Source organism: Podarcis melisellensis (genome assembly GCF_964234715.1).
Source record: "Podarcis melisellensis genome assembly, chromosome: 3".
Lineage (NCBI taxonomy): Eukaryota > Metazoa > Chordata > Lepidosauria > Squamata > Lacertidae > Podarcis > Podarcis melisellensis.
Genome location: NC_138530.1, coordinates 76,322,842 through 76,337,733, shown reverse-complemented (window position 1 = coordinate 76,337,733; position 14,892 = coordinate 76,322,842). Strand labels below are relative to the sequence as shown.

The following is a 14,892-nucleotide window of genomic DNA, read 5'->3' as shown; positions in this document are numbered from 1 at the left end:
ACAAACCAAGTTTACAGCAAAGTGAGAAACATTCAGTTCTCATTTCATTAGGTTTAAGTTAGGTGGAACCTCATTCCTGAAAATGAGCCCAAATTGAGAATATGACCTAGGAATTTGTTTTCAGCACCAGAACAAAACTGAGCTCAAAGTCATTTCGCACAAAGAGTCCACTCCTGATTATCTTTCTGTATTTCAGCAGCTTAATTTAAGAATAAAGCGTCATCTTAATGTTATTGTTGTTAAACAGTTGTGAGCTAGAAACTCTTGCAAATCATCCAGAGACGTACCAGTACATCATGAGGTGTCTTCTGCCCTAAACCATATTTTAAAGTAGGGGTAGTCAACAGAGTGCCCTTCTGAATTACAGTTTTCATCATCATCGATGGTTGGCCATGATGGTGGGCTAGGGCTGATGGAAATGGGAGTTCAGCAACACCTGGAGGGCAAATGGGCTACCCCTGAATGTAGCATTATGTGCACAAGCCTACTCCTCCTTTCCTTCTCATCCTGTTCAAGTGAGTGGGAGCATGTTTCCTTTTCCAACTAACCACAGTTTATCATATCATCCAAACCAGGAACTGTGGTTAGTTTTAACTATGACTTATCTGAACAAAGCCAAAATCAGAAATCATAATTTGATCTTAGCTTATTTAGACAAACTAAATTCTCCCACTCTGGGAAAAACAGCAAACTGCAGTTAGTTGAAAAGGGAAATAAATGTTTCTGATGTCCTCACAAGAGAAGGGAAGGGAAGCTCATGAGCCCAAGGGTCTTTCTTGTAGCCCTAAGCTATGGCTTAATGTTACATCTCAACACACTGCCTATGTGACATTATAGATTGTCTCCAGGAGTAAAACATTAGCAAAATGGATTTTTATCTACTGTCTAGAATGCTGAGAGGCAGACAGAGAACTGCTTTTAAATGCAAAATAATGTCTATATTCCACTTTGCGAGGCACAATAAACTGTGTTAATATTGATTGTACAGCAACAACTACTGTGACAAGCTCCCACCATGAAACACCTGTGGTCAAAAATTAGATTTAATGTTGTGAAAGGCAAGGTTGCCAGACTGTAATAGAGAAGCACTCTGGAGCTACAGCACTGCTTTATTTCAAACAATGCCATTTTTCTTGGTCTCTCTGCGTTCTTACTGCTGACAGCCGAATGACAGGTAACATGGAGTTGCACCTGTTAAATTTCTACATTTTATGCAGCTGTTAGTCATAATCATAGTCCTGGTCAATTTATTTATATGCCACATTTTCCACAAAGGCACCTGTGCTCAACGCAATTCACATTAAAAAAAGTCTTTAATATTGGTACAATAACAGCACAGAATGAAAAAGCATACTGTCACTAAAACTCAACACTAAAAGAAATCAACAATTAACCATTCATTTAGCATTCATTTAGCATACATCAACATTCAAATGAGAATAAATCTAAGGGCAAGAGAGTAGAGTACTGCTTGATGGTACAAATGCAGCCATTGCTAAACTGCAAGCCCCACATGAAAATAATGTGCTCTACTGCCATTCCCAGTCCTTGATAGGAAGTCATGATAATGTTTTCAAAAGTCTACCTTCTTGGGTACATTTCAAATGTCATGGGCCTCATAATCTCTGGATCGAGATGAAATGACATAGAATCTTATCATATCAGCCCTATCAGCTTTCAACTGACTGCATGATTTAGGGCTCAGTGAGACAGTGTCCAAGCTTTGAACTGCATACACATTTCAGCATAAATCTTTATCATCTTGTGTAAGGTGAAGACAGGGGTCATTTCCAGGGGGGCAGCAGTAGTAAGTATGGCCACCACTCACTACGTGGGGAGACCTTGATGTCAGTCAACGAAATGGAGGGATGCACACAAGAGTCAAACCCAGGCAGCAGAAAACATCAGTGAAAGAAAACTGCAAATACTGTAAAATCAGGGTAAAAAGGTAAAGGTACCCCTGCCCATACGGGCCAGTCGTGTCCGACTCTAGGGTTGTGCGCCCATCTCACTTAAGAGGCCGGGGGCCAGCGCTGTCCGGAGACACTTCCGGGTCACGTGGCCAGCGTGATGAAGCTGCTCTGGCGAGCCAGCACCAGTGCAGCTCACGGAAACGCCGTTTACCTTCCCACTATAAAGCGGTACCTATTTATCTACTTGCACTTACAAGTGCTTTCGAACTGCTAGGTGGGCAGGAGCTGGGACCGAACAACGGCAGCTCACCCCGCCGCAGGGATTCAAACCGCCGACCATGCGATCGGCAAGACCTAGGCGCTGAGGTTTTACCCACAGCGCCACCCGCGTCCCTTTTTTCAGGGTAGAACAAAGCAAAAGACATTTCCATTTTGAGTTAACTTCCTTTATTCCCCCCTCCCCCGGTTAAGCTGCCAATTCTTTTTACAGAACCCTGCTCTTGTGCATTTAAGAGTAGCTTAAATGACAAAGAATTAGCTGGTGATCATATTTATCTCCATGCTATGAAACACTTCAAACTATGATTCTGGGGTCCCTTGGGCAAACCGCTCATTGCACCTCCTCCTCTGCCTCATCATTGCTGCCACCTGATTGCTTGCTGGACACAACCAATCAGTAAGCAGTCAGCGGCAGCTGCTCTTCCTCCTCCTCACTGCCAATGTTCCTTGCTTGTCACCTTCTCTTGGCCAGAGCCAGAGGCAAAGGACCAATCTGGTTGCAACTGTGAAAGGGAGGAAGAGAGCCAGGATTCTCTTGACAGTACGCTCCCCCATGCTGGTCCTTGATGCTTCACCTGCGGCTCAAGTGGCTTTTAAAGGCCCAAGAGAATGACAGGGTCCAGGTTCATTTCCCCCCCCCCCCTTAGGCCACTGTCAACCCTATGCAATCTCTATCTGGAAATTCTAATGTCTATCTTCAATATCTACTTTTGTTCTGGTTCTTTTATGATGCTTCCTAAATTGAATATGACATTCTCATTACCAGAATCACACCAGTAACTTTGGTACAGAAAGTTTCGTCGCACCTTCCGTTTTTGCTGAACAGGGATTTACAAAGAATTTTAATAGGCCTATTTGTTGCCACTGTGGGTGTGAATATTCTCACCGTTGCAGATGTTGAGATGTGACCTGTAAACTAATTAATTCAGAGCGATAGCACAATTGCTAAATCCACCTTGCTTTTAGCAGCCAAACCTGGACTACAAGTAGTTTTAAAGTACATGAAAGAAATGTATATAACGTTTTACCTTTTTCGTTCTTGTTTAAGCAGAATAAACAAGCTGGACCTCCAAGAATATATTGTAGGATACCTCCAGCCCTAAAAGTAGAGCAGTGCTCTTAAGGGGTTTTGAGGGAAGGGCACAGGAGGAGGGTATAAGGGGGTCGCAGCACTTCTAGGGCACACCACTAGGACTTCCTTCACTTTGCTAAGTAGTTATAGAGTTATGTATGTTTCCATGTCTGTGGAATCATTTTCTTCAGGAGAGAGAAGAGACTGACGCAGCCAGTCAGTCCCTTCTCCCTCCTCGTGGGCTTTTGCAGGAGGTGGGGGAATTGCCATAGCCGCACGCAGCCCTCCAGCCGGGAGAGACTGCGCAAGACTAAAGAAGCCAAGGCAGCAAGCGTGATCCATCCCACTCGCTGCCTTGGCTTCCTCTTTAGCCTTGCGCAGCCTCTCCCACGCTTCTTTAGCCATGCTTCTTTCGCCGCACTGGGGAGGTTTAGCTCCCAGCTGGAGAGGTTGCACGGCTATGACAGAAGCCAAGACAGCCAGCGGGATGGATCCTGCTTGCTGTCTTGGCTTCCTTGCTCTTGGGGGCTGGGGGGGGGACCCGGGCTTCCCCCGCAGCCCTGAGAAGCTGTGGGAGAAGCTTTGCTCTTTGGGGCTCGGGGGGGGGGATAATATTTTTTTTCTTGATTTCCCCCTCTAAAAACTAGGTGCATCTTGTGGTCCGGTGCGTCCTATAGAGCGAAAAATATGGTACTTTACAGGGTTATTGTGAGGATAAGATGGGGAGTTGAACCATCTGCACCACCTTGAGGAAGGAAATAAATTAACTGAATAAATAGTCTCCATGAATTTGTCTATTCTGCTTTTAAACTGTTAAGATGCTCAGTCACTCGAATTCACTATGAGAGGAATGATATGCTTGTTGGCACTGCATAAAGGTGTGCTGATGTGGACACCTGTGAAGATATGATCGCCCTGTTTGGCATGACTTCACCCACATTGATATGATGGGTTGCAACTGCGCCAATTTGGATGCCTTTCGAGATATTGCCAACCAACTTGGTATATGGGTTCCCAAGGTAGAGGAGGTGATTTTTACCTACATTTGGATGCCGGTGGATGCATTGAGCATCAGCATGCATGTGTATGGGAGAACACAGCCTCAAAACTCACAAATTACACTATCCATAAAAAAACCCACAATATTTTGGGTTTCTTAGAATTCCCAGGCAGCACTGGGCACTTTTCAGTTTCGCTGTGTCTTTGTTTTTAATCACTGGTAGGAAGACATTTGATTAGGTAAAGAAAAGGTGGGGTAAGAAGCAGCTTGGCAGGTGGGGTGGAACTTGCAGTAGCCCCACTTCTGTTTCTATGTATGTTACATTTATCAGTGAGAACTAGGATAACCAACATGTTGCCCTCCAGGTGTTCTTGAGCCCAAATTCCCGTCAGTCCCTCTGTCCCAGCCAGAACAGCCAGTGATTGAGGTTAGGGGGAGTGATGGGAGTTGTAGTCCAACAACTTCCAGAGGACAATGTATGGGCTACCACTGTTCTTAAGACACCAGCTTCCCTCACAGACAGCATCCACTCAACAAGGTAAAAGTTTGGGGGTCTTTGTATGTTTACATGGATCCCAAACAGAGGAAGGGAAGGTTGTCTCCATTCCTTTGACTCTGAGACAATTCAGCACTATAATAATGCAAAGCTCTTTTGGGGGGAGGGGTGATGAAATCTCTTCCATCTATATGACTAGTTTCCTAGGGAACTGACGAGACAAGCAATGTTTGGGAGGCCATGTGTATTTAACTGAAATGCACCCCCCCTTCCAAACCCTCTCTCTGCCACTCACACACACAACGTAGCCCCACAACTGATGAGTACTTAAAACACCGTCACTACAGGATGGTATGTGATCCAACTGGAAAAGCAAAGTAAATGCTGGTCCTTATTCTGCCTAATTAAAGTAAATTAGTTACAGCAACTTGCTGTCAGATTAACACAGGTTCAGGCAGACGGGTGGAATTTATTTAAAAAGTTACTTTTTGTTGTTTATTTAAAATATACATTAGTTTGCACAAAGTCTTTGCTGCATCTGACAGCTTACAGCCTTGTTCCCATAAGAAGTGTCTTTATTGACGGGGGGTGGGGGTCCAGTTTGTTCTTGTTATTATTATGCTGCAATTGATGGAAATTCTTGTCATTTTATAAAAGCCTATTTGATCCCAACTTTCTGAGACACTCCAGGTACTTGACCACAGATCCATAAACAATCCTCTCCAAAATGCATACAGAATCAAACATAAAATAAAATGTAGTTCACCTGAAGGAGGAAAAAAAGCATCAAACAGAATTTTATCCTTTGCTTTAAAAACAGTTGCCATAAAATATTTGGTTAAATGTTTACTTCTGAAGTTTACTATCTAGAATGACTCCCATTCATCCTATTTTCTCTTTTTCCAGAAGTTATTCATTTGAATGATGAAAATCATCATGTCAGCTAAAGGGGAAAGGTTTTTCTTTTTTTAGTAGACAGAAGCCCAGACTTGTGTTTGGCCCCAGTGTTCAATACTGTAAGTTGCTTGTGGATAGAGCTGGGAGAGAAATTTGATTTTGTTTGCATTTAAAAGCAAACCTACCTAATTCACATTTTCTGAAGCAATACAAGAGTCAAAACAGAGACATCCTTTGCATTATCCACTTCTTCAAGTTCTGGAGTGTAGTTCTGCAGCCACATGCACAAAAATGCATATACTAAATTAAAGTGTGCATAGAAATGCATTTATTAGTGACAATAACATTCCAAAATGCATTGTATTGGAGGAGAAATGCATATATTAGGGAAATTGTATACAAGCATTTCTGAGAAATGTTCAGAAAAATGTTGATGAATTTTCATGAGGACTTTCATGTGAAAAAGGGTGGGACTGATGTGGAAATGAAAACTGAATGAAAGTTTGTAAAAATGAGAAACAAAGGGAAATCCAAATTGACAGATTTCCCCTTCCTAGCTGTAGATCAAAGATCAGGTGCAGTGACTGCCATACTGTTGTACAGCAGGCTGAATTTCAGAAGATGCAGTTTGTCATACATGTGTATGACAAGTTGGACATATTCTAATTTCTTCTTCCCCAGAGCTTCTAAAGTCAGGGGAGCACTTTGCTTGTTATCATCTTATGAAGTATAAAGCTAACATGATAAAGATTTAATATGAGAGGCAAAGGATCCATAAACATACCAATATTTTATGTAAATATGAGAATGCACAGCAGTTATCAACATGCATATAATGCATATAATGTAGGAGTTACATGGGACTGCCTTGGTTCTGCCTTGGCTCTGCACAACCATATCATCACCTGGGTTGTGGCCCATGGCCAAAAAGGCCTAGCTCTGCTCCAAACCAAAATTCTGTTAACGACGCCTTACAAACTGGAATGGTAGGCACATAACAGCTTCAAAGTACATCTTGCATCCTTACACATATTCTTCTCTTGAGTTTATTTCCAAACATCTAGTAGAATGCTTTCTGGTTTCCTACAAAAGCTTTGTTCATGTAGCCTGAGCACTATCTTGAAAAGCGTAATGAACAAAATGACAGCTGATTGTTCTGCAGAAAAGTAATTTTGTAAAAGAATGCTTACCTCAGAGGACTGTTCACACCTACCACACAGTGTAGGCCAGAAATAGCCAGATGAATAAAGCTGCTGCAAAAAGAAAAAATTAATCAAAGCAACATTATTTACTTCTCCTTTCAAAGAACAACTTTTAAATTGCTTAGGAACCAGTTGTCAAGCTAAATAATTGGAAATGGCCAGTTTTTCAATTCTGCCTTTCTCAGTGCTATTGCATAGCTAGCATTTTACTTTATCTGCATTTTTAATCCTTTAATCTTTACCATTTTATACTTGCTTGATCATGAGATAGTTGAATTCACCATAACAATTTCAGTATGGTGAACTCACAGGGGCGAAGAGCTCATTCATCTTACATTTTTGCAGATCTGTATCTACATTGTAAACACCACACCCATTCTTCATTTGCAGCATCTTCCCTGACTCTGAGATAGTACAGAAAACTTTTTTGTTTAACCAGTGCCCCTGAAGAAAAATCACCAACACAAAAAGTGTTGGGTTCAGTAAAGTACATATTTGTGTGCATTTGTGGTTCCCTCACTCATCTTTCTGTTGCCATCCTTTGCGCGAGCATCAAGGTCATTTTTTCAGGAGCCTTGCAGCTGGCTATGAGCCAGAGGGAGGCAATGGAGTTGGCTCACAGAATTTCAGCAAGCACACAGGGATGTAGTCACACCAATCCTCCTTGCAAGCATTTGACCAGCTTTGAATGCTCATGACATCCCTAAGGCATGCAGAAAATAAGAATCTACAGCTGTGAGCCTTTGCCTAGCTTCATTTTATAACTGGCAACATATTACATGAACTTTAAGACAGAGCTGCCCCTGTCACCCATATCAAGTTGCATGCAAGGTGCTCTGGGAACTTTATTGGCTAAAGAGCAGGACTAGAAATCCAGCACATAGCCATAGTTTCCCATTATGTGCAACCCTGGAAACTATGGTTAATGGCTTCAAAACAAACCAAGGATATTGCTCCATGGTCCAAAGTTAGCATGTTTGGAAGCCATTAGTTGCAGTTTCTGGGTTCACAAATGGGGAGCTGTGCTTAAGTGTTTGCTCAGTCACATGTGCAAAGGGGGGACCGAAACGGCTGCAAAGGCACTCCATGAACCGGCTTGATATCTGGGCATGATAAATTAGCATTTGTGGGTTGGTACAGATGTGGCCTGTGTCTATTTCCCCTTGCAATTTTGCTGGTGACTACTATGCAAGCAGTGGATGCTAGACTTAGCTTTCTTCTCTTCAGGCACGTCACTCTGTGAATCATCATGGCATTAACCTGCACCTAGATTGCTACAGCAACCAGAAGCGTGGTACAAATCAGGCTGTTCTACTTTCATCATGGTTTCATAACTGTGCCTTGGGAAATCTTTGTAAAGAGGCTGAGCTGTGTGAGGGACTAGACCAGAGAAAGTCTTCTGGAAAATCATAAGCAGAGCCGCATGGATGTCATATATAACTAAGTCTTCATCATGTCTAGATGCCATAACCTAGCCAGAGCTGGAAGAGACTGGGAAATGTGTATTGGTCCTGAGGAGCCAGAACCAAATGCCTTTGTTCCCTAGCTTGGCTGGACTGGAGCAGGCAAAGCTTGGCTGGAGTGCACTGGACAATGAGAGCAAGAGGACAGCTCCCATTGGTCACTGAATGGGCTAATCGTGAGTAGGGTAGAGGGAATGATCAAATGGCTAAGCAACAAAATGAGTTACTTGTTACCAAGCTGTATGAGCCAGAATGCATCATAGGGATTCAACGGATGAAATATTTTAACGTAGAAATCCAGAGCAGTCATTTTAAGGCTTGGCCAATGGTGGTATGTCTGATGAAGTCTTCAAGGTCAATTCTGCAAATAACGTATTTCTACAAACAAAATATTTTTTTAGTGCAAATGAAACTTTAATAATTATAGTTTAATAAGTAAGAAGGTCCTCTGTCCAAGATGGTATAGCCTGGTTTTATTAGGCCTTCTAAGCAACTTTATCTTTTAAAAAAAATTGCATTGAAATACAGTGCAATAAAAGTAGGATATAAATCAATACAAAATAATGAGAAGGTACCAAAGATTTCAAAAGCATATCAAAGAACAAATACAGGTAATATGGTGTTGTTGTTGTTGTTAAAAAAGCTCATACTGGTTTAAAATTGACTTTAACAAATGTTAAGATCTTGAAAGTCTGATATTCATATAGCCACTAAGTAGATATCAAGAGATTCCAAATGTCATAAGGAAAATGATGCTTACATGCCTGAAAACTGAGTGGGAGAACTGTACAAATAAAAGCTAAGTATGTAATTAAAGTCTTAGCAACAATTTTCTCCTCAGCAGGTGGAAGCTGTATATTCATGTAAAGCTAACAATTCTGTAGTGTTTGTCACTGGCAAGCTTGGCTGGTGAAATGGTTAGCCATTCTTGGGCCATGATCCTAAGCACATCACTGTATTGAAATCAATGGGCCTTCCTTCATAAGTAAATGTGTTCAGGACTTTCAGTTACAAACAGGAATCCTAGCCTGTTGCTGTTTTTGTTTCTTCAGTATGAAGTGCTGGATTTGATCTGCAAGTCCCATGCGCAGGTTGGTTGAACTGGTTAATTTAAGTACAATGCAAAACATCCCTTAAAAGGCCTTGGTTCAAAGAAAGTCTCCTACAAAGCTACAACATGCTATCAATTACCACAAACATTTTGCACAATACCTGCTCTTTCTTTGATAGCTTCCTCTCCCTCCTGCAGCAAGTGGTGTAGCAAAGTTGCATGAGTCATCTAGCCCTATTAAGTTGTTCAGTGCCTCCCGTTTACCTGCTGTCTGTTTTGGGTACACTGTGGACTGGAAAGATCACAAAGGAGACAAGGAGGGAGAGTTGTCTTTTGCTGGACTCAGTGGGGTTTGGTTCTTCAGCTCTAAAATAAGATGGAGTTTCTGACCCTCTGAAATGTCATACTATGAGAAAGCACAGGTTATTTTATGAGAAAGCACACACAGCCAAGGGTAAGCCACTGGTTCCCTGGGCCAGAAATTGGCACATCACATATCATATTAGTGACACCATTTTCTTTAAAAATCTAATTCCACAGTGGAAATTGCTGGATTTGCAGCCCTCAACATGTCCTTCAGTCCATTTGTCCCTTTCAGTTCCTTCCTTCCCATTCTTTTTCTTCCTTCTCTCGTGCTTGGATGATCACTCCAAATGTCCTCAGTATCCTCATTTTCCTTTCCTCCCCTCCAACTTTGTATACTATAGCACCACTCTTGTCTCTTTCTCTCTCTAACCACCTCCCACTCTCATGGGTGCTCATGCACTGCACATTCATGGCTCTACTGCTGCTGACGAAAGTATGACCAGAAGGTGAACTGTAGCACCCGTGGACCCCAGCCCACAATATAAGAACCACCACTTTAGAGAATGCTTCATTCATTTATGTTGTTGGTTCAATTAAAAAACCTGCTATTCATCATACAGATCACAGGGTTAGAGTAGATACCCATCATTTGCAGCAGGGGTGTGGAATCTCAGGCCTGGGGGGTCATGTGTCTGGCCCTTGGGACTCAGGCCTTTTGTGTCTGACCCTTGGGACTATCCCTAGGCCACACCCCCTCTATAGCCACACCCTCTCTCTTCAGGCCACACCCCTAACAACACCTGCTTTGCTGCCTCCTTGAGTATGTTTGCCTGTTTGGAATGTGGTCCTTGAACGTGGTGCCTCTCAGCCAGATGTGGTGCCTCTCAGAGACATATGTGTGAATGTATGTAAAAACTCTCTTACTGTACAAAGGTATGATTCACTGATCCACCCACTGGTATATGGCCCCAGTGTTATGGACTAGCTACGTCTTCAAGAGTACCCCACGTAGAGCATGTTACAGTTATCCAATCAGGATGTTAGCATGGATCACTTTGGCAAGGCTTTCTTCCTCCAAAAACAGTCATAGCCAGTAATAGCCAGTGCTTTCCAGTGAAGCCACTTGAACTTCCAGTGACAAAGATGGCTCCAGGAGCTCTCCCAAACTACAAGCCTGCTATTTCAAGGGAGGTGCAACACCATCCAAGACAAGCCATCTACCTATTTCCCAGGCTCAAGAACCACCAATGCACAGCCTTTCCATCTTACAGGACTCATCTTCACTTTATTGACTGACATCCAACTAAGCAATGGTCCAGCACCCATACAACCTCTTCTGTTTCAGGAAGAAATAGTGTTCCATGTGCATATTGATAACACTATTTTTCAAAGCTCTTGATGACCTCTCCTACCAGTGACTTCATAAACAGGGAGTGGTGGGGTCATCATTAAACATGAAATCTTTGTCAAATTTAGCCCCTTCTGGACATGTACAGCAGATTGTGGATGAACTGTCTGTCTGCAATGTTTTCTTGTACCTTTCATGCCAGACTTGCACAGAATGTGCTGCTGATGTCCTGAGCACTCTGTAATATGCTTGATTATTCCTAGTAAGCAAAGGCTTTTGCCTGCTGCTCTTATGTATTATCCTCTGGTTCTTTGCCCCCATGCCTTACATAGGAAGAACTGTGTGGTAACAAGCATTGTGCACTGCTAAAGAAATTTTTTTAAAACCCAGCTGCAGCACAGATAGCTGGACAATCAAACCAGTCTAAAGACTTGGCAGGGTTTGGGGTGGGGGAAATGGATGTGTATTTGATATTATTTCCATACAAGAAGCCTAGGGCTGTGTGCATGTTGCCAGCTTAAAATGTGGGTTCATTTTATCAATTCATATTGAAGCTTGTCTGAGGAAAACACATCAAAATGCAGTCTTTCATAAGAAACAACAGGGTAGGTACAAGGTAGGTATGACTTGTGGCTAATGTCATGTGTATACCGCTTCCCAAACCAGCAGTGGGAACGCACTAGATGCAGAGCAAGCAGGAGTGTTTACACAGAACATTTAGATATGCCCTTAATACACATATCAGAAGGCACACTGCCCATGCAACTTTTGGCTTTTATATTCTAAAAGGCAGCAGTCCAGCTCAGGAAAGCAGAAAGGAAAAGATGCTGACTGAGTTTAGCAATCAACCTTTTATATATTTCAAAGTTGCTTCTCCTATTACAAAAGCAAATTCTGCAGATGTGTGCCAAATAATCTCTTAGCTAAAAACCGTTCTGCCCTCCCAACCATAGTCAGAATTTTATTGTGGATTTCAATAACGCCAGAATAAGATTCTGAGAGTTCAACCATTACACCATTTTTGCCAGACACAAACACATTTGTTTTTCATTTGAACTTTTAAAAAATATCGCTTTATGATTTCAAATATTTACCATGGGGCAGGAAATCAGAAATTAACATATTTAATTTACCATCTGTTTTAAATCTTTCTGCCTACACAATTGTCAGCTATCCAATCTACTCCCCCCCCCCTTTTCCTTTTCCTTCCCAGGTTTTTATTTTTGCTGGCTCGCTCAGTAAATACATGGCACGCCGCTACAGGTGCAATTGTTGGGAGAAATATACCATGTAAACAGATGGTCAGGTAATTCTACTACTGATAGGTCCCCAGTAGAGCCATTACTAGCATCTTGTTCCATCCCTGGTCATTTCCCCAGTCATCAGTTAACAAGACAGGGAAAATATACTGTGGTCGACCAGCTACTTCCAGGTTGGCAAGCACATCTCAGAGTTGCTAGGTAACCTACAAAGGCTCCTTCCAACTTCCATCAAACAAGGCAAAATGGTTGCTGGTGGCAGAACAACTAACTCCAAAGTAGGTTTAAAATATTACAGATATTCACATTCAAAAGTGAGCTATACTCACCAAGGTTCAAATGGAGTTTGCATGTCTTGAAAATTGGGGGGAAACAGCAACCCTAAAATAAAGCGGTTGGGTTATGTGTGTGAAAAACATCTTTGTGAAGAAACCTAGTTTCACAAAGATTTCTACAACAACAAGCTCAGTTACATTACAGTATTTCTCATATTATTTACATTACATGATGTGAATCTATAGGAAATTATACAAGTTTCATAAATATTGAATGTCATCAGGAAAGACAGTACAGCTGTTTTAAACTAAAGCAATTATGTGTAATACGACCCTAACTGAAATGCTTGTTTAAAAATGTCCATGTCTGAACATGTATATTAGAAGGCTTTGTTTCAATAAGGCAAAAGGAAGCAGCAGAATTTAGTTTATTTTTAGGTAAAGGTATATGCTTTTGTTTACCCAGACATGTAAAGCTGACATGTTTTAATGTATATTTTAAACTGTTGGTTTTATTTCTATTTTGATTTTTTAATATAAAACCAACTTGTTTTAGCCTTGGCCTTTACCAACTATTTTAATACACATTATCTATCTTTTGTAGACCGCTTAGAGGTTTTATTTATAATCAAATAAATAATATACAAAATACATTAAAGAAAATGAAATATAGATGACACAATGCTGTTGTACAGCTTCTTATGCTTCTTGCAGCTGGATGCAAGGAGAAGTGGTCAGCTATCATTATGCTGCAATCAGGTTGTCAAATTTTTCCCACTTTGCACTGATTGGGATCCTAATTAAATAGGCACAAGGGGCTGCCAGGAAAGATAAATATCCTTCATCTGCTTCTGTAGCGAGAGCCCAGCACACATTTTGTTCCAAAAAGGCTGAAAGAAGACAGGACATGCCTTGGGAAGTGCTGACTCTAATCCCCAGTTTGTATGTTTTGCTTGGTGTATTTTACTTCCCATCAAGGACTTTGATTCTCATATCTGGCAGCATTGGAAGTGAAAAGCTATAAACCCCAGGAGAAAGTAACCCTGGTGTTGTGAACTGTTAGCAAGAAGGAAGTAGATGGGCATAGGTAAGGGAAGTTGAGAAGGTTGTGAGTGCTCTGCAGTGAACACTGGAAAAGAGGTATGAATCTGGACAAAGCCTTTCGCCTGTTAAATAGGACTAATTGTGACTCATCAGAGCACTAAGCTACAGACACAAGCAAAGACTGTCTGACAGCATCCTGGATCATTGTACACTAGGAATTGAGACCATCTGTCTTTCTGATGCTGTTGGATTCTAGTTCCCATCAGTCCCAGCCATCAGGGCCAATGGTAAGGGATGAAGGGAGCTGGAGCCAGACAGCATCTAAAGAACATGGCTCTAGTATCTTGTTGACTATCAGTAAGCATATATTCAGGAAAATCAAACGCAAATTTCCCCACTTGCATTAAGAGAATTGGTAATTGACTTCTCAAATGACATTTGTTAGTGTGGGCTCTTGCCTTTGCTAGAGTAGAGCATGCCACTGTTTGACCTGGCACAGAAAATGATGACTTCTAGGACTGAGCTTTCGCATCCATTAAAATCTGAGTTGTTTAAGCTTAGCCAATTTTTCAGTTAGGCATGTTCCCATTTTCCTGAAGAATTAATTGTGTTTCCCCTGTAGTTCTGGCAGGACAACCAGGTATTCTGTGGGAATGTTAAGTTTTGACTTACTTTCAAAACTGGCACAGAACACCTGGAGGAGGCAGTAGATGTAAAATCAGTCAAAGTCCTTGCAGTCTCCACTCCAGCACCTTTGTTTTAACTTGTGCTCCGGAGCCAGCTGAGTTGCTGAGTGTTCAGCTCAAATAAATCCGCCTGTTGAGACTGTCAATTAGTGCCAGTTTTGATGACAGCTTGTTACATTTTCCAAAAGGTCACCTAGATATTCATCTTTTCTGGCACTCTTGTCGGAATCAGCTAGATATAAATAATACTTCACTGGGATTTGTCAGCAGTGCTTTCACTTTATTTAGCACAGTGCTGGGTACAAATAGCTCCAGATTTCAAAATATTTCAAACTCAGGGTGTTCTTTAGCATAGACTATATTTAGAGTCCTTATGTGCAATGGCTGATTGCAGAAGGTTCATTCATCCAGTCAACAGATTTTAGCAGCATTTTTCTCCATGGTTGTTTGCTGAGTTGAAAGGGAACCTTTCCTGTGCCAGAAAAAGACCTAATAATCTACTTGAAGATCATCTTACCAATCAAGATTATCTTAAAAATAAAGATATTGGGTTGTATCCTGTGCTGTCATGTGCAGATAGAAATGACTTTGATTCATCTTC

At 41.6% G+C, this 14,892-nt stretch overlaps 1 protein-coding gene across 1 annotated transcript in view; it reads right to left on the bottom strand.

Moving 5' to 3' along the window:
• The window catches only part of GPR63 (G protein-coupled receptor 63), a 48,655-nt gene that overhangs the window by 6,446 nt on the left and 27,317 nt on the right, over window positions 1–14,892 (bottom strand). The window contains exons 3-4 of the mRNA XM_081907008.1: window positions 6,848–6,910; window positions 5,843–5,928 (exon numbers count right to left, since the gene is read on the bottom strand). Of these exons, the coding sequence (XP_081763134.1) occupies window positions 5,848–5,928; window positions 6,848–6,910 (144 nt within the window). The 3' untranslated portion in view covers window positions 5,843–5,847. The remainder of the gene's footprint in view (window positions 1–5,842; window positions 5,929–6,847; window positions 6,911–14,892) is intronic.